Genomic DNA, 20408 nt, shown 5'->3' with positions numbered 1-20408 from the left:
TACCAGAACGGCGTTGGGAAACACAAACATGAGCAGATATGTATTAGTGACAATAAAAAAAAAAATCACACTGCACAACATAAGACAACCTTAACATTGTGTTTGGGATCAGTAATTTACTAATTTAACTTGGTCTCATTTTTATGTGTATTCATAGAATTTCTACCCCAAGTTTTCCATCCCATCCCAATTTTACATCTTACCTCCTTCTGAAAGTTCCTTGCTCAAATCCCACCTCCTTTTTAGTTCCCTTGAACAAAGTACTTAACCATATATTCCTCCAGTAAAAATGACCTACCTGCATACATGGGTAAATCATTGTAATTGGCTTATCTCACTGTACAAATCCATCATTATAAGACACATTGGACAAAGAAAATACGTAAAAAATGTGTAGCTATTATAGGAAACAAATTTCTGCAAATTTCTCAGTTTCACCCATACATCTAGTGTGTAGAAGTGGGCCACAGCAAACTTGCAAATACTTTTGCTCCAGTTAGCATTCAGGCAATTGATTCAAACTGATAAAAATTTTTGGTCTGTTTGTTTCAATTAGAACACCTGATGTTTGTGTGATATTTTTAAAGCGCATATTGCATTCCACCTTGCACACTTAACATGTTCTAAATTTAGTGCAGCCTGCTTGGGACAAGCGGCTTAAGACAGTGTGTGTGGGTTACCGATAGTGTATTAATTTGTATTTTTTAGTTAAATATTTACACCATCAATAGTCAAGCTTTTAAGACTTTTTGATGGTATAAAGATGTGCAGAGTTTGATTCCAATGTTATAAGTCACATTTATACTGGTGATAGTTTGGGGGATGTGAAGATGCAAAAGGAAAAGCAGGTCTGAAGAAAGGTCAAAATAATGAAATACACCATGCAAATGTGAAGGTAAAAACCAAACAACACAGGAGGTACTTTATTTGTAAATGCAAATTTACACAGGTGATGGTCACAGTTTTGATGCGTTTCACAGAAATGAAAACAAAATTGTTGGGACGGTACTGCATGATATCTAAATTGCCAAAAAAAAAAAAAAAAAAGTTTTATAATATGAAAACTGTGTAGTACTTCCATTGTAAACCCCCTTGAATACTTCAAAAGGTCAGTTAAAGTGTAAACAGCTGAAAAGAGGTTCTTTTCAAACCAATATCCATTCCTACATGAATGGATCAGTGTAAGTGAGCAATACACGTTTCAGTATACATTTTTACAATACATTAAATGAGCAAACGTATATAGAAATTGTCCTACAGCCAATAAATGTAGTAAAAGTAATGATAACACAGGGAAAAGAGTGACTGGTGAGCAGTCACTCCCATCCACTCCACAGCTTTTATTGACGGAAGAGAACAAATACATGTGCAGTATGTCATATGTGTATAGACATGGAGAGGGAACACAGCAAAACTGGCACGAATTCAGTTACTTGAAAAAGTGCTGGGAGATTACCGGGACAAGCCAGCAGAGGTGAGTTTTTAAGTGGTCTTCGTGTACCCTGGTAAGACAGGAGCACTGCTCTCAGAGCTGAATGCACCCGGTGACCACCTGGAGGAGACCGCTGACAGGCGACCACACAACTTCACCGACCTTCAGGAAGACCGTTATTCCTTTTGAGGCACGAAAACCATGCTTGTTTTGATAAAACAGTACAATTATTTGACAGTTCCATTTTTATTATGATTTCTTTTCTATTCCAATGTTCTATCAGAGCACTTGTGTTCTACTGGATCAGTCTGAGTTCTTTAGCTCAGGGCACTGCCCAACCTTCATGTCACAATCCAAGTACCAGATAATGTAATGTTGTTTGTTTAGCCTCAACGTCCACAAAACAAAGCTTAGGTGAAAGATGCCATAAACAGTGCCCACATTGTTCTTCCAAAGCTCAGAAATGAACTTTGTGGCCACAGATGCCCATGTTCATTGACCGCTGCCCCTCCGCTGTTGCCTGTTGGTGAAGTTCCACATTTAGGTTGTATAGCTGAAGTTAGTCGCTCTCATTCTAGATGATCTGACCCCTGGGGTCAATGAGGATCGCGTTGGAATGGCGCTTGGGCTGGAAGATGCCGTTACTGCAGTGGAAGTATGTTGAAATGGCCTGGGAGATCTCACTGATGCTAGTCTTGCTGTCCTCCTCTTCTCCCTCAGCATCCTCCCACCTGTGCTCCTGTCTGTCCTCCTTGGTCTTTCCTGGGGATCCCAAGGCTTGGGAATCCAAGGGTTGTGATCTCTCACCCTCTGATACACTGTTCCTTGAGGGGGATGGCCAGCTTTTGGACTCCAGACCCTGTAATCCCCTGACTTCAGTAACGCTGGTTCTCAGAGATGACTGGTCTCTGGACTCCATGTCTTGCAGTTTGCAAAGTCCAGAAGCACAGGTCTCCACCTTTAAAGAGTGGAAAAGGTAAGAAAAGGGGTTGGACACCAGCGTCAGAGACAAGGAAAGGGAAAAGTGAGTGGTACATTTGGAGGTATGTGGAAAGGAGACAAGGGAATGAATGAAGATGTCACCATGTAAATGACAGAATGTTACACCTTGCATAATGATTCTAATTCGGTCCTGGGAATCTCCTCCTACAGAGAATTCTCTTGAAAAGAATTTAATATTAATATTTAATAATTGGGGGGTGCGGTGGCGCAGTGGGTTGGACCACAGTCCTGCTGTCCGGTGGGTCTGGGGTTCGAGTCCCGCTTGGGGTACCTTGCGACGGACTGGCGTCCCGTCCTGGGTGTGTCCCCTCCCCCTCCGGCCTTACGCCCTGTGTTGCCGGGTAGGCTCCGGTTCCCCGTGACCCCATATGGGACAAGCGGCTCTGAAGATGTGTGTGTGTGTATTTAATAATTTCTCTTCAATTATAATAATCATGATATAATTTTATAATGAATAATAATTAAACTGGGAAAACAGGTAATGCACTGAGCATTAGTGCAAAACAGGTAATGCAATGGTTCATCAATTTTTTTCCTCCCCAAAAATATGCAAAATTTCTTCTTTGTGTTATAAAGACAGAGAAAGTGTAGCTGTATCAGAAGTTCTCTGGACACCTTTAAATCCATGCTTGGGACACATGTTCAAAATCATTTTTACCCCTTTCGCCCACACAATTTATTTTATTCTTATTTTCCTTTTTGTCTCGTTCTTTTTTTGTGTTTTTATGTGGCATGGGGGTGCAGCGGGTTCCTCGTGGCTCCTGGGCTCCAGGTTAAAACGTGGGTTTGAATCCAACGCAGCTGGAGTGGAGTTTGTACGTGCTCCCCGTGTTCACATGCGTTTCCTCCTACGTGTTCTGGTTTCCCCCTCGGTCTGAACACGTGTTTCAGGTGAGCTGGTGACTCTGAGTAGCCTATTGTGTGTGTGTGTGTGTGTGTGTGTTATGTCACCGCATTTGAGCTGAAATCTCTGCTCTTGTAAGGATTTCCTCAAAAGTGTTTGTTGACATCTTGTTATGCAAATTTTACAGAGCCTTCCTTAAAGAAGGGACACCTGTACTTTTGCACCGCTCGCATTTCACTCACCGGAGATGTCTTGAGGTTCCTCAAGGACTCCGCTCTCTGCCTGCTCTGGTTTTGCTCCCTGTCCATCTCCACATCTGATGTCCTTTCCATCTCACGCTGCCACAAGGAGTTGGATGGCGTAGGTTGAAGGGTGGCATTATAGCACTCTCCCGCTCTACTGCGCCGCCATCCTGTCTGTGACGAGTAACTGTCTGTTCGGCGGCAGAAGTCCTGTATGGAACCATTTCAGGTTGTTCTTCAGTTGGGCCCATAACTGCTTATATGGCATCTAATAAATAATCACTGTGACAGATTAGGCTGTAGAAATGTAGAAAAACAGTTACAACATGAGCAGTAAACAAAAAGTCCTGTTACCGCTTCTACATGATTCTAGATAAGATCAGGAGTAGTGCTAATAGTGCTGTGGCACAAAATCCCAAACCAACGAATAGATTATAGCCAAAAAAAGGTGTTAAGTTCAAGGTATATGTTCATTTAGTGAAAATTAACATTTTTAATTAGTCTTTATTATAAAGCCATACCCTGTGAGAAGACAGGGCGCTCTCTGGTCGGAGAGGAATGTTCTCCTCCATCTGAAGGGCACAGGAAGTGCAAAGAGGTGTGAAGGAGTAACACTGCTCCCCCCCCCACCCCCACGGACTGTATGCATGCTGTGCGAACATGACGTCACTCATGCGTCACTGTGTTCGTGCATCACAGTACCTGTATGCGAGGGTCGGAGTTGATGGAGTTGAGTCTCCTCACGGAGTTCTGTCTGGACAGAGAGACTATTTCCTCTCTAAAAGAAATGTGAAGTAGGGACGCTCACAAATGCGATGGAGTACGAGTTGTAGTCTGCCTCTAACTTATGCTAACAGGAGCCGTGCAGAAGAGATGAACCTGATCTCACGTTAAATGGTCCCAGGTGGGCGCAGGGGACACAGCTTTTCCAAGCAGGTCAACTTACGTCTTTTCATTCAGCTCAGTCTCCAGCTTCTTCTTTTTATGCCTGTAGTAGCATGTCACCACGGCAACGGAGACCACAGTAATCATCAGCAGCGCCCCCGCAGTCCCACACAATATGATGGTCACTGGGCTTTGAAGGACAGATGCACTTCGACTCGTCTCTGCACCAGGGGACAGCAGATTGTCATTGAGACCAATGGCCACAAGAGGGCATCACACACAGGGGCGACTTGTCCTTCTGTGCTCCCGGTGGCAGAAGACAAAAAGCACAGCGACACAAAGGACATCGCTCGTACAAAATCCTGCCTCGCATACAATGCGCACACATCGAGTTTCCTTCGGAGCAGCTTTGCGCTGCAAAGAAGCTGTAATTATGCACGACACACACAAAGGGGCAAATACGGCCCCGTAAACGTAGCAGCGGAGATGGAATTACACACGTCATGCGACAATAGCGGCGTTTTTGGAAACCAGACAGAGGGGCGCGTGCACCGTGAAGTGCCGCCGTAAGAGTTCCTATTTAAATGTTCATTTTAAAACTACTGTTCAGGAGATGGCAGCAGCTGTTAGTGTAGTGGTTAGAGCTACTGCCTTAGGATCCAAAGGTTATGGGTTTGATCCTCACCTCTGGCTGTAGTACCCTTGAGCAAGGTATATACACCCCTAAATCGCTCCAGTAAAATTACCCAGCTGTATAAGTAAGTGTGTGTGATCACTAAGTTTCTTTGGAGAAAAGCAGGGGCTAAATGAAATGATGCTATAACTGAACAGTGTTACTGCCCCATTGGTTTCTGAGAAAACTCAGAAAGGAGTGCAATTAAGGGGGTGTGGTGGTGCTGTGGGTTGGAGTGGGTCCTGCTCTCTGGTTGGTCTGGGGTTGGAGTCCTGCTTGGGGTGCCTTGCCATGGACTGGTGTCCTGTCCTGGGTGTGTCCCCTCTAGCCTTCTGCCCTGTGTTGCTGGGTTAGGCTCCGGCTCCCCGTGACCCCATACGGGACAAGTGGTTCAGAAAGTGTGTGTGTGTGTGTGAGTGTAATTAAACTATTAATAAAAAAAAAATAAAAAAAAAAAAGTACCTTCCAGGGAAAAAAAACAGGGTGTTGCCATTCTCCAACAGTGCTCCAAGGATACTTCAGCTGAACATATACATGTCTTTCAATGGGATAGTATCTACCCATAAAGTTCAGTTCTCTTTCATGCTGCTCTGACATCTACAGTACCGTCCCTCTGAACGCTTTAGTACGGTAAAGGTGTCCCTTACTTGCCAGTTTGATCACCAGGCTGTCCTTTGCCATCCCCACACTGTTCCTGGCGGTGCATTCATAGATGCCTGCATCGGTGTCGAGAAGGGGCCGGCTGAAATGCAACACATTGCCCTGCGCATGCACTCCATCCGGCAGGATCCCGTTGTCCCTGACAAAAGGCGAAGACAAATCTTTATACCGTGCCTGGACCCCACTGACCCTACAGCGGTGGCATTGTGGACATTTTTTTAATGGAGGGCCAACCTTAGCACCCGTGGGGCACAGTTTGCACCATGTTGCATTTCACACTAGGGACTGGCAATACGTGCTATTATGTTATGTTGTATTAAGAACAAAAGAGTAAACAGTGTTTATTAGCTTATTTTTTGGCATCAAACATACTGAAACCCAACTGCACTGTAATTCTGAAGAAATCGTTCTTGGTTTCTATTCTGCAACCTCTTCAAATTTTGTTTTGTTTTTTTGATTCATCACATTTTATGGCTAATATTGCAGGGCTGCTGGGTCCCCCTTGGATCAGGTTTGACCTTAGGCAAGAGGTGATTAGTTTTAATGCGGCCAGTTGCTGGTAATGCGGGTAGCATATTGCTTTGCGCTCTTGCCTTTGAATCCAAAGATCCCAGGTTTGAATCTCATCTCCAATTGTAGTACCCATGAGCAAGGTACTTACCCTAAAATTGCTCCAGTAAAACTACCCAGCTGTATAAATTGGTAAATAATTCTAAGTTGCTTTGGAGAAAAGTGTCAACTAAATGAATAAACGTAATGTGGAAAAGCTCCTTTGCCCTGATGCTACGGACACTGCCATCGTCAAAAATGTGACTTGATAAATTTTAGAAAAAAGTATATATTTAGAAGTCCTGTAGCTCTTGCATTTAAAGCAAGGGATTCCAGGATATTCAGATTCTTTCCAAAGTATGAAGAACTGGCTTCAGGACTTCCATTTCTTCGAGCAGCATTGAGCAGGGCCCCTGGGTCGAACAGGTTCAACTGGCCTATGATCGGCCCTGATTAAATCCCCAGGAAAAACCATGGTATCATGTGTGTTAATGTGGTTTTGTGCCGGCAACCCATGTTGAAACCATATGGGTTTAAGGAGAGGGGTTTGCAACTTGAAGGGTGCTGGTTCCAGTCTCAGAAGGGGCCCAGCCATAGTCCTCTTGAAAAAACAGTTTTCACTTTTTGCATTTGGCGGAAATGTTTTCCTAAAGTCACATGAGATCTCATGGCCTGGGTTTTTTCAGAAAAAACATGGTAAAAGCTGAACAAGTAAAATTTTACATTGCTCTTGAGTAAAATGGTGGGCTAAGCAATGCAGCAGTAGTAATCTGGTGCTCCAGCACAGGAGTTAGAGCTCACCGGTGGGTGAAATGAATGACTGACTGACTGACTGACTGCTGGAACATCTGGTTAGAGGCACAGCTTGTGACTTGTGACGTTCTACTGCTTTGCCTCATACGTCACCCCTAGCAGCTTCGGAGCAAAGCAGCCAAACGGAATCATTGAGTCACAGCAGAGTAACAGTGACAGCATTTCTATACTTATTTTACCATACATTTGATTAAATGCATTTCGGGTGTTCCTCTTTAGCACTTCCCTGTAAGGTTCCTAGGGGGTGCGGTGGCACAGTGGGTTGGACCGGGTTCTGCTCTCCGGTGGGTCTGGGGTTCGAGTTATGCTTGGGGTGCCTTGCAATGGACTGGCGTCCCGTCCTGGGTGTCTCCCCTCCCCCGCCAGCCTTTCGCCCTGTGTTGCTGGGTTATGCTCCAGCTCCCCGTGACCCCATATGGGACAACGGTTCAGACAATGTGTGTGAGAGTCTCCTTCTTCTAAGCCCACTTTTGACACCATGATCATAATGGCTAACCAAGCCATTGAGATGTTCATTTTGGCCATGTAATAGTAATTTAATTACTTTTGACTTATTCCTGAGAGTGTCGTGGATGCTGCCCAAGTGTCCCTCCACACACTTTTGTCCTGGTGCTCTGTTGGATCCCCCCACTTAGGTGGAACGCGATAGGCTTTCAGAGGATTCATTTCTTCTCAGTTGTGCTTTTGCACTTTCCCCAGATTTCTTTACTCAGGCAGCTGCAGAAAACTGATTTCTAGAGGGCGTTTGTTCAAGCCATGGTTTTAAGCAATTACGCTTCACTGGGTGCTTTATTTGATTAATAATAATAAGTTTAAAATAACTGCAGTAAATACCGAGTGAAACTTGACATATTTAATAATATTACTTAGTAAAATGAAACTGTAATATTTCATGGAAAATGTGTGTAGACTGCAAATCTGTGCTCTATAGTATATGACGTAATGTTTTCATAGTTGCCGTTGCAAATGGGGAATTTGAGGAACGTAAAACAATCCTTTAATGACATGAGTGTTTTGTCTATTAATTAATAGTGCAGACATTGTGCTTTGGTGTGTGTTCTGCCATTTCTTTAAGGTTTATCTTAAAGATTACGTTTCATCTCTTTCGGTCATGTGAAACACACTCTCTCTCCGGGTCTTTCTATAATAAGCGGCAACGCGATACCCCTGATATTACTTTACACTGAAAAGAGCAAAGGAGAAAGCTCGTTTTCCATAGTTTTCTCATTTTCTCCATGTGCGTGTGAAGTCCTAACAACGAGTAATTGTGTGTGACGGAATTAATAAAATCCGTTTACGTGGACAGTCTGTGCGAGTGTGATGTACAGGGATGTACAAGAGCACGAGTGACTGTGAGCAATCCTGAGTGTTCACAGTTATTAATTCAAATACAACTTTGGGTCCTTGTCAGTTTGCTTCTGAGTCTAAAGTTTATGGTTTTAGTGAAAGTGCACAGACACAAAATAGGGAAACAGACAGGCTGAAGTGGTGGGACAGCTATACCTGTTCCACGTGAAGTTCTGCGGTGTTGGATTCCCGTTGCTCTTGCATGTGAGCGAAGCATGCTCCAGTCCCACAAACCAATGCTCATCGTAGCCGGTGATCGTGGCTTCAGGGGGGTCTGTCCCCAAAAGCAAAAAAAACAGTGGGAAAATCACTCCACAGTATAATAGGAAATCCACAATGCTAACAGTACTCTGGGGTAAAAACAACACTCTGCACTTTGCAGCAATGAAATGTACACTGGAACAGAGAGGAGCATCTGCAGTCACTGAGCATGGACAAAGGCAAAAAGAGGTTAGGGGGTGATGTGAATATAGAAAGAAAAGGCAAGGAACGTGTCATGACATGAAGAAAAGTAGCTCCCATCAAAATTAACGGACAACAAGCAGAAGGAAGATCAATGGTAAAAGGGAAAGTCACAGTAAAAGAGGCAGTAAAAGGAAGAAAAAAACTCAGAGCAGAATGTGAACTCACAGTGTACCACAAGGCGGTTAAGGATCCTGTGGGGCTGCTGCAGCGAGGGGTGCCATACCAGGCAGTCCAGCTGCTTCCCATTCATGCTGCGCACAGGTTCCACCGAGAAGGTGATGGACGTGGCACCACCGCTTGGGCTCCGGTTCTGGGACCGACCCGTCAGATTCGTGTCCCAAGAAAGGCCGGGTAGGGGGTGGGCCAGGGAGCGGCAGGTGGCGGCCACACGGAGAGACTGTCCCTCCACCAACTCCACCGGGTCCACAGCTGAGATGGGTTTGGCTACATGGGTATAAGGGGACAGTTGGACCATAATGAGACTTTATAGTGTGGAAATGCAATAAACTAATGAAAACCACAACAGCACTTTATCGTAAATCAGTATACTTCATTATTGCATCACAAAGTGCCAACAGGAAAAACTGTTCCAGCCTTTTTTACCAAGATTCTGAATGATTTCCCAGCATTCTGAATAAGAAGGAATCCCCCAGAGACAGCAGACGGTGCTGCTAATGACAGAGAGAATCAGGAATTGGCGAGAGACTCACTCCACACTGTGAGTGAGATCTGCCTCTCAAAGTTCCCCGAGGGGAAGGCTGAGATGTGACAGGTGTACGTCCCTTCATCGGACACCATTGTGCTCAGGATGACCAGGGTGGCGTTCCCCAGGGGGTTGCTGTCCTCAAAGCGCACTCGTCCTGAGAACCGGCCAAACTCTGCTCGAGACAAAAGAGCACCATTGCACACTGTCGTTCATCTTTCTTTGTTGTTAACCCGCCTCTGTTTGGTGCCACCTGGATGTAAGTAATCACCTGCGCAGGTTCGGGTCGCGTTTGGGATGTCAAACATCGTGGCCTTCAAAAGAATAGCGCCTAACATATAAGCCTGATAAACAGACATGGGCATAAATATACACATGTGTAAAAATACAGGTCTCCCATGATTTACGAAATTAATATGTTCCTGAAAAGGGTGCGGATATTGATATCTCAGATATCAAAAGCCTACCTCCCATTATTTTACATAGGGTAAAACAATAATGCGTTCTCATCCTGTCAAAAAACCCAAATGAAATTTTCCTAAATACTACTGGAACACTGTAAAATACCTATAAAACTACCAACCTGTGATTTCAGCACAATACAAAACAGTTAAGATGACCGAAACTGCTCTGAAGTAATTCCCACTTTTCTATTTAATTGAGCACTTCTCCGCAGAATGAACAACAAACCAAGCAGGGGTCCACTGAACACTTTCCATTTATTATTAACAACTTTATAAAACTGCACATTGCTGCTAAAATGCACAAACGTATCTAAAAAAAAAAAAAAGCCTGTGCTGAACATCTCCACAATCATTGAATTAAAAAAACTCCCTCAATACGACTGACAATTCCTGTGGAATTTCATACACTTCCCATAATGTCCCACTCTCTTAATGCAGTACTCTCACATTCTTAAAACGCCAAGAGACGGCGAGATCTGGATGCAGACGCGACAACTGCATTACAACACTTCACTTCCGTTTCACTCACGCGACGTAGGACTTTTTTTTTTTTTTGTATAGGCTTCGTAAAAATCTCATTATACTGATTTTTTTTGATCCATAAATCAAAAATTATGTACGAAGAGGTGATATACTAAGAAATTTCGGATTAAGAGCGTTTGTAAGTCGAGGGATGTCTGTATGCGAATCAGTCACCCAAGCGATGGCGTGATGTGCCGACGCAAGGACCTCCTGCTAAATATCGTCCGCAGGAATTTTGGACCTGCTTCAAAAACACCACCCAGCACTTAATTATTAATAAGGTTTGAATGCCAACAGATGGTCCCATAATCTGCTGGTCATTTTCAACTAGTTATTTAAATTTCAATAAAACGCAAAGAAGCGGACACGTGATTGGAAACTGCCGGAACAGAGTGCGAGTAAGCTGAGGCCGTCATTGAGCTCAGCAGAGAGAACGGCCAAGAGCTGCCTGCACCGCGTGGACTTTGTCAGGGGGCAAGAGCAGGAAACAGAGCTGCATTTTGCAGCGAATCCTAAATGGCACTGAGAAGCGAGGGTGTTGTTCCTCCGCAAAATAAAAGCCCTCTTGTGTTCACAGTCCTCAGCAATAGTGAAGCTGTCACTGCTCTTGCGGGGGGGGGGGGAAGCAAAATAGCAAGGCAAAGCGATCAAAGTGATCCATCTACGTAAGGTGGCAAGGAAAGGCGAAGGTGGTCGGCCTCTGCCAAAGGAGACGTACGCGAGTCACCGAGTGGCACCTTTTTTACGTATAGCAGCAGGGGGCGCAGTGTTGGGGGTTATCGCCTCAAACAACAGAGCTGTTTTGGCAGTACCCTTGATCAACTCACATACTCTAAATCTGCTCAGCGAAAAATCTGGTCTTTGTTAGCTGCTTAATATACAAACCCAACACTGGAAGTCACTTTGGAAAAGCGTCAGATAGATGAGGAAGTATTAATATTTGTGTGTGGTTGTACGTGAAAGGGGGTGCGGTGGTGCAGCGGGTTTGGCCGGGTCCCGCTCTCCAGTGGGTCTGGGGTTCGAGTCCCGCTTGGAGTGCCTTGCGACGGACTGGTGTCCTGTCCTGGGTGTGTCCCCTCCCTCCACAACCCCACTTGGGTCAAGCGGTTAGACTTTTGTGTGTGTGTGTGTGTGTGTGTGTGTGTGTGTGTGTGTGTGTTCTACATGAGTGTCAGTCTAGCGGGTTCCTAAAGGGAGAACAGATGAGAGTCCTACCTGTGCGTCCCTCTGTACCGTGTGCAGTGATGACCTGGTCTCTAGTGCCGTCCAATTGCTCCCTGGTCCAGGTCACCTGCACCACCTGCCCCTCTTGCACCACAAAGACACAGGGCAGTCGAGTCTGCGTCTCTGCTAAGGAGTGCAGAGAAAGGGATGGTGGGGGCTCCAAAAACTCAGCCCACAGCCTGGGCACTGCATGAGAATAAATAGGAGTAAAGGGGGGGGGGACAATCAAACCATTGGTGTAATGCGTAACGTGTATATCCAGCGTGACAAGATGCTGCACATTCCAAAAACGCACACGAGGGCAGTGACAATACAGCAGTGACTGTCTGTTCACATGTTTGATGCAAAGGCTGTACACCTGAGGACATGTTGAAGATTTACCGAAGAAACATCCAAACTTCTCTGGAAGTCCAGCGTTTATGACGATCCGTTACCGTGGCGTCATTTCAATTAAGAAGCCACGGTTTTCGGCAGTTTCTTCCGAGTTACGTCACGCTGTACCAGACGCCATGGTATTAATTCTGCCGCATGTCAGGGTAAACTGGAAGAACAGTTTCTCTGAGAAGAGTAGAAGTTACAGCTCAAGTTGTGCCAAAGTCAGCACCGCCACCACATCTCATCTCAGTGCCCGGGGAGCACAGCAGGAGCGTCACGGCCACTAGTGGAAGCAGAAGCAGGGAGGGAAATGCATATAAAGAACGTGGCAGTGAGGAGCTATGAGCGACCCCACAGGATGTCTTGCAGAACGTTTCTAAATATAGGTTCCCTTCAGATTTTGAGCTCATAACAACACTTTGACCGACTTCCGTCCCTTGAAGACGGTCCTATCAAAGCACGTCACCTGCGTCTTTTTTAAATTCTCGTGACTCAGCTGGCCAAGTAAACGCGCTGAAACGGTGTAATAGAAATTCTGCCAGTGTAACTCTGGTGCGCAATGATGTGGGAGCGAGAGGGCGTAGATGGTTTTTGAGGCGGCATCTATTGGGCAATCTTGCGCATGGGTGACATTCTTGACTCTTACATTTCCTGTTGAATCACACACTGTTTATTCTGGCCAGCTTATCACCGGCTCATGGTTTTGGCTTTCATGCGGTCAAGTGAACTCCCCCCATCCCTCGGAGCTGCTGAATCCTTTTCAACTGGTGGGGTGTATTAGAGATGGACAGGAGTTGGAGTATAGGCACCTGGTGGATAACTTTGTGGAGTGGTGCAACAGGAATCATCTGCTCCTAAATGTCAGGAAGACCAAGGAGATGGTCGTCGACTTTAGAAAGACAAGAACTGCAGTCAGACCCATAAAGATCCTGGGGGAGGAGGTTGAGACTATTCAGAAATACAAGTACTTAGGTGTCCACTTGAACAGCAGTCTGAACTGGAGGGACCACACTGATGCTGTGTACAAGAAGGGAATGAGCAGACTATTTTCTGAGGAAGCTCAGATCTTTCAATGTGTGCAGCAAGATGCTGGAGATCTTCTACCGGTCTGCTGTTGCGAGCACCATCTACTTTGCCGTGGTCTGCTGGGGGAGCGGCATCAATGCCAGAGATGCAGGCAGGGTGAACAAGCTCATCCGTAAGGCCGGTATCATCATTGGACAGAACATGGAGACGTTTGAGTCGGTGAGGAATAGGAGGTCACTGAACAAACTGCTCTGCATCATGGACACTCCATCCCACCCACTTCACAGCACACTGCAGAGACAGCGAAGCTCATTTTCTAAAAGACTCATTCAGCTCCGCTGCCGTAAAGAACGGTTCAGGAAATCATTCCTACCATTCGCAATAACTTTGTATAACAGCCCACCTCTGTGTGACAGATGAACTATTCAAAACTATTAGTTCATTTTGTTACTACTTCATAATGATTATATTACCGTTTTGAACAACTTGCACTATATACTGTTGCACTACATACTGTTTTAATTTATTTAATATACTTTTTATTCTTTTATTCTTCCAACTGTATATATAATTGTACATACTTATATTTTTATCTTGTATTTTTCCACTTGTTTTGTATGTTTTTATATATATAAATTTTTTTTTTTTTTTTTTTTTAATATTGCAAGTGTTGTTTTAGACTTGTGTTCTGCTGCTGTAACATAATTTCCCTTGTTGGATCAATAAAGTATATCTATCTACCAACCAACACGGCTATGAAAGCTCATGCCTTTCATACCCACTTCTCTCTTGATTTCCTAAGAGTTCATCATAGTGCCCCTCACAATCAACTTTGTCTTTCCTGTCAATATGCAGCTACTCGCGTAATGCGTGGCAGCGAAAACACTGGTACGAGACAAAGCGTTTAATAACTGCACGTCTGTACCTACGACTCTTTGCCTGTTGTGAAATGCGCCGCTTTGAAGAATGAACATAAACAATAAATGTAATGTAAATGCATCTGGCTTGGCACGGCTGCAGTTCGATAAGAAGGCCAACAACACTTCACCGGCACTGGTCTCAAGGCCACCGCCCAAGGGCAGAGTAAACACCCAATCAAATTTTCTGGAAACGTATTCCCAAGAATCTGCTGGTTGAACTACAACTAGTCTAGTGTCAATAAACCCTGAAAGAGTCATCAAGGTTTTCCAGAGATCACGAAAGATCCGAACCTCCCGATTTGTTATCGAAGACGCGGAGCGGCGACAGGTCCTCATCCAAGCGCTGGGGAGAGAATGCAGCCAAACTGGCGGCAAACCACAAACGGTGCTTGTAGGAGACAGACGGGTATCTTACCTTCGGCGTTCACAATAACGCAGCACCAATAAGGAACCGAAAATCAAACAAGTACAACTATAAGGTAAACAATTCCACCAGCATGACTGAAACGTGAAGACAAATGTCTCATGTCTGGACACACTCTGCCGTAGACTACACACGCTTAGTCTACTATAACATCAGTATGTGCATTAGGTGCATTCAGAAATAAAGAATGGAGTTGAACAATTCAGTAAAGAGACTCGTCAAATACCTAAAGCGGTTAAAAAAAAAAAAAAAAAAAAAAAAGAATACTCCCGACACGATGATGGACTTTGACAAGTCTGCATGATAAGCTCCGGAGGGAGTGTTCTGCGCCTGCAATGACCCCATAGGGTGCACTGCAGACAGTGCGTATGGTGAATTTCCTCCAGAGAACATGCTACACCTTGAGAGCCAGCACTGAGAAAAGTAAAAAGAGCTGAACTTCACACCTTTGAAACGAAACGTCACGTGCAGCCGTTCAAGTCTGAAATAGCAAGTTCCTGGATGGGCGCGTTTTGAGTGAGTGAGAACACAGCACCTGCACTCTTAGGAAATACATCAGGCTGCGAGGATGGGTAAAAAGATTAAACCCCAAGCATAAAAGAATATACAGTAATCCCAGGAATCCCTCGCCCTACGTCGATTTCAACTTTACGTCGGTTTTTTGTTAAATATATATGGAAAAATGCAATCCGTCTTCAGTCGGCTGACGCGACTTTACGTCGGTCAGCCAAAAATATTAAAAATTGTTAAAAACAACAAAAGAGTGTAAAATCAAATAAAATAAACATTAAACTATATAAAATACACACACATACATTTTCTGAACCGCTTGTCCCATGCAGGGTCGCGAGGAGCCGGAGCCTAACCCAGCAACACAGAGTGTAAGGCTGGAGGGGGAGGGAGACACACCCAGGACGGGACGCCAGTCCATCGCAAGGCACCCCAAGCGGGACTTGAACCCCAGACCCACCGGAGAGCAGGACCTGGTCCAACCCACTGCGCCCCCTATATAAAATATAAATAATATAATCTAGAAAATCAATTAAAAGCTTAACAATAAAAAAAAAAAAAAAATTGTCCTATTTACCTGCTTTTTTAAATTTTTTTTTTTTGTTTTTTCTTTTGCATTAATTTAAGTGTATACACTTAAGGGGAATGCTTATTAGGGGTTTATAGGGGGTCTATATCAGTTTTTTAGGGCTCATTTCGTTTTCCGTCATTTTTCGACTTAAGTCGCGCCGTTTGGAACCAATTAACGACGTAGGGCGAGGTATTACTGTAAATGTTGTTGAGAGAACAAAATATTACTTGTAAAAACAGTCCTTCACTGTTCGCAAGATGCACACACATTGAGCCCTTCATGGCACTCTACTGTGGTTTATCTGGTTGCTGTTGCCCTTTGCGACCAGTTTGCTCTTATTTTCACTCCTCACGTAAGCGCGTACTTCGTGAGCACGAGCCTGTCTTTCTCCTTCTTTGACGTGTCAGTCGCGGCTCTGGGGAGGTGATGCCTCCCGGATTAGTGGAGAGCGACTCGCTCACTCACTGACAGCTATGCTGACCAACCCGTTTTACCTGCCCCAACTTCACTTTGCGCACCAGCTTCTTCCGTCACCCAGCCTGCACTCACGCACAACCCTAGCACCCATACACACATGTTCACACACATGAACACACACACATTTTCTGAACCGCTTGTCCCATACAGGGTCGCGGGGAACCAGAGCCTACCCGGCAACACAGGGCGTAAGGTTGGAGGTGGAGGGGACACACCCAGGATGGGACACCAGTCTGTCGCAGGGCACCCCAAGCGGGAGTCGAACCCCAGACCTACTTGAGAGCAGGACCCGGTGACTGTGCCACCGCACCCCCCCTTACGCACCAACTTGCTTGGAAACTCTGCAGATGCTAGCCTGCTGAAAGACTCCAAAATGATATTTAACACTGCTGAAGGCCGCAGGTTCGGGGTGATGATACAGCTTAGGTGTATTGTATGACATGCTGCCACACACAATGTACAAAGGGCTTGCGGATAAATCACCGAGTGTGACAGAACGCCATTGTGAAGAACTGCGGAAACGGCAATAAACACTTTCCGTTATCCAACCGGATAAGAATCCAGCGGTGCCAAAGTGACGGGACGTAGCATGTTCCGGAGAGCGTCGCTCACGCTCTTCCTGCCACTTTGCACGTCAGGGGCTCGGGCTCAGTCCGTGGAGTTCATGAGTGTTGTTTGTGGTACCAGGAAACTCACTTACCTTGCTTGGCCCAATTAGTGTATTGTTACATCACATGCATATTTAGTCCCGGCCACACCTGTGCATTACCAGAAACATGCCTTTACTGTTGGTCACAAAAGCAGAAAGGTTTTCGTTTTCGATGTGCTAGAATTCCCTCTCTCTGTTACTCAGAACTGCTGAATCCCTTCCAACATTCAAGAAGGGTCTCAAAACACATTTCTTTTAGACTCACTTCTCCCCTGATCTCCAATGTTACATTCATTCACTTAGCAAACACTTTTCTTTTCTCCAAAGCAACTTACAATGGATACTATGTAGTGTTACTAGTCCGCATACCTTATTCACCAAGGTGACTTACACTGCTAGGTACACTACTTACACTGGGTCACTCATCCATACATCAGTGGAACACACACACTCTCTCTGTCACTCACACACTATGGGGGAACCTGAACAGCATGTCTTTGGACTGTGGGAGGAAACCAGAGCACCTGGAGGAAACCCACGCAGACACGGGGAGAACATGCAAACTCCACACAGACTGAGCAGGGATCAAACCCACGTTCTCTAACACCACCAAGGCGCTGCGAGAAAGCAGTGCTACTCGCTATACCACGATGCCGCCCTATGTGCTCCATAAACACGTCCTATGTGATGCGTTTAATAATTTCAAAAACTCTACATGCAGCTATTTGTGGTGTAATGTACATTGGTTTATACCATGATATGGGACAAACTGACTGCCTTCAAGCGTCACGTGTCTGTATCGCTTCTGCCGTGATGTTTCCTGAGACATCCTGTTCCTCCCTTTGGAGACAAGAGTTAATGTGAATGAGTCACGGTTTACCACGGTAAAGTCTCTGTAATATAAATACCGCACGACCAAACTGTTCTGTACGTTTGTGAATTTTGCCACGAAAAGCGTTACAGTGGGGGTATGTCACCTGCATCTGTGTGACACTTTGCTGTGCCTTCTGCGCTGACAGAGTGTGTATGGAGGAAGGCCGGAGAACAGCAGGGCCTCAGAGGTCAAGAGGTCAGATTTTCACACTGACACAGCGCTCAGACCATAGAGAAAGTGTCCTATTTTCACAGCATTGCCACTGATGTGGTTGGAACACAGTTTCCAGCGTCCATAGTGCAAACACACACACACACACACACACACACACACACACACAGCATGCAGACAGCTCTCCAGTGTTACCTACCGAAGGCACAGAGCAGCAGTGTGAGCCATGTCGCCCCACAGCTGGACTTCTCGGGTGCCTCTTTCCAGGGATCCATAGGCCGGGGGCAGGGGGGGGGTCCTGGAGATGTGTCCTGGAGCAGGAGCGCCACCGACAGGACGGACACCCCGCTGATCCGGTGACACCGAGCCTGAGCTTCGGTCCACTTCACGCGCGTTGGATCCCCGCAGGATCAGCCGCCAGCAGCCGATGGACGGATGGACGCTCTGGCGGCGGCGGCTTTCCTCCTACACACTTCACCAACACACTGCTGGCAGTACCTCTTACCTCGTACCTCCTTGTCCTACCTGTCCTTCCAGTTTCCACCTGCGTCACGGACGGCTCACGAGCACCGCACGTGGGCGGCAAAGCCGCGCGCGCACTACTAGGACGGGGCGTCGCGTGTGTGAAGCTGAGCTTTGTGTTCGAGCCAAACGCACGCGAAGTTGCGCTCTCATTTTTTTTAAATTTAGCTCAGCCTTTTGTCTCCACAGCCGGCGACTGACTTGCAGTGTTAACCTGCTTAGTTACACCGATTTACCTCAGGCTTTTACAGCTGGATCGTTCTTAACTGCGGCAATTCAGGGTAAGTACCTGGATCAAGGGTAGAGAGAGAGATTCATATTGTTCTTTGTCCCTTTTCTTTTTTACTGCCCCAGCATGTGGAATTCGAACCGGGGTCCTCCCACTGCAACGCAGCGACTCTAACAACTGACGGAACGCAAGTTCCCCGCAGTTCAAACGGAAGGTACAGTACAGTATGCGATCGGTGCCCAGCGCACCGCTCCAGGAGCCCGGGGATCCAGCATGATGAGTCTCGAACCCGGTTACGTCCTCGAACACAGCGGTCGGGACAGTCACAGCGTAGTAACCCTGAAAGGAAGTTACTGGAAAACCGTTTTTCTGCACTTTTTTTCCTACAAAAACGTGTGTCGTATTTGTACAGTTGGCAGCACTAATAACTGCGAATGTATTAATTCTGCTGATGATAATATATCGATATGATACGTTACCGCACGCGCCTGGTGTATTAATAACGCTGCAAACACGAAAGATCTCAAGCCGGGTAAAGTTGCGTTTCTTATTCTGTCACTGGACCCATCGAATCGACTTCTTGGGCTGATTGATTGATTGATCGATCGGGTAACGATTATTGCTCGGTTAGCTCCAGCAATTGGTGTCTTAGAGCCGCCGCGGTCGGTGTTCGTTCGCACTCGAATCGCGCATGCGCCATTCGGGTGCGAACGAACACCGACCGCGGCAGCTCTTAAGTCATTGTGACAATGATTCACATCATGTACCGTGGTTAAAAACCCGACACTTTTTGCATTTTCAGCCACAAACACTTATCAGTTTGCGAAAAAAAAGTGTCTATTCTATTCTGACGTCTCATGGTCCGTACTTTACGGTACCGCAGTACTTTACTCTAGTAATGGGCTGCAGGCCAAGCGATTCAGTCGGCGGACAAGTAATTTCATCCTCTGTTTCTCTCTATAGCAGTGAGTCTTCAACATGGTGCCCGCGGCACCTGCCTGGTAACCCGCACGTAGTCTGTGCGTGAGTCGCCCGCCAAGCACGTTCTATAGGCTCAATTTTAATTATTGATTTTAGTTTTTTATTCTACTTACAAAAAATGAAAAAGTGCTCTGTTAACATTTCATATAACATTAAAACATCAAATAAAATCATCATTAAAAAAAAGTAAATATTTAGAAGTTTACGCACGTTATTGTTAACGTACTGCGTACGTTTCTCGTAGGCCATTCGGCGAGTTGAGGCGGTAGCGAGCTGACGGTATAAACAAGGTGAAATCAACTATAACAAAAAAAATGACAAAGGATTAATTACGGAGGATTAATTAAGGATTAATTAATTAATCTACAAAAAAAGAAAAAGACTTATTACTTTACTTATTACTTTAACGAGGAGTGAGAGACAGAATTTCTCTTCACAAATCTTGTCACAGGCAAAAGTCGTGTATGTGACTATCGTGTCTCATCTGGGGTTAGCATCGCGGTGTCCAAGAGGCACAACCGCGGAGAGACATTTTCACCACAGTGATTCCACAAGACCTTCAATAGCAGTTATCCACCAACTACATCACTTAAAAAAATAAAACTTTAACGAGTTGAAAGTAACATTAAGCAGGCAGCAATCTTTTTTTTTTTACCAGAGCCGCTAAAGAAGTCACAGGCTGCAACCAAGGCTTCATTAGGGTTGCTCATTTTCTGACAAAACACAAAAAAATCGTCCTTGGATGGTGAACTTGTCGGGAGAAATGACTATGATAGCGAACACACTGTTTAAAGATCACAAGAATGGAGATGAAATCATGTCCGCGCTCTCCGATGTTCAACTCGGGGCGAACG

The 20408-nt window shown here is 45.5% G+C and overlaps 1 protein-coding gene across 3 annotated transcripts; it reads right to left on the bottom strand.

Moving 5' to 3' along the window:
• Positions 1-923: 923 nt before the first annotated feature.
• On the bottom strand, positions 924-19240 carry LOC108937944 (nectin-4-like). 3 transcript variants are annotated; one of them, XM_018758181.2, is made up of 11 exons: positions 18022-19240; positions 11817-12011; positions 9623-9790; positions 9078-9356; positions 8604-8721; positions 5726-5877; positions 4467-4626; positions 4223-4298; positions 4042-4092; positions 3521-3730; positions 924-2390 (listed from the first exon to the last, which is right to left on the bottom strand). In XM_018758181.2, exons 1-11 carry the CDS (start codon positions 18095-18097, stop codon positions 2007-2009), a joined length of 1869 nt encoding a protein of 622 aa, XP_018613697.2. In that variant the 5' UTR covers positions 18098-19240; the 3' UTR covers positions 924-2006. The 3 variants fall into 3 exon arrangements, with proteins under 3 accessions (XP_018613697.2, XP_018613698.2, XP_018613699.2); XM_018758182.2 differs by lacking the exon at positions 4042-4092; XM_018758183.2 differs by lacking the exons at positions 9623-9790; positions 11817-12011.
• Between the last annotated feature and the right edge of the window lie 1168 nt (positions 19241-20408).

Source organism: Scleropages formosus, chromosome 1 (assembly GCF_900964775.1).
Source record: "Scleropages formosus chromosome 1, fSclFor1.1, whole genome shotgun sequence".
NCBI lineage: Eukaryota > Metazoa > Chordata > Actinopteri > Osteoglossiformes > Osteoglossidae > Scleropages > Scleropages formosus.
The sequence above is the reverse complement of the archived record's forward strand: the minus strand, read 5'-3'. Positions and strand labels throughout refer to the sequence as shown.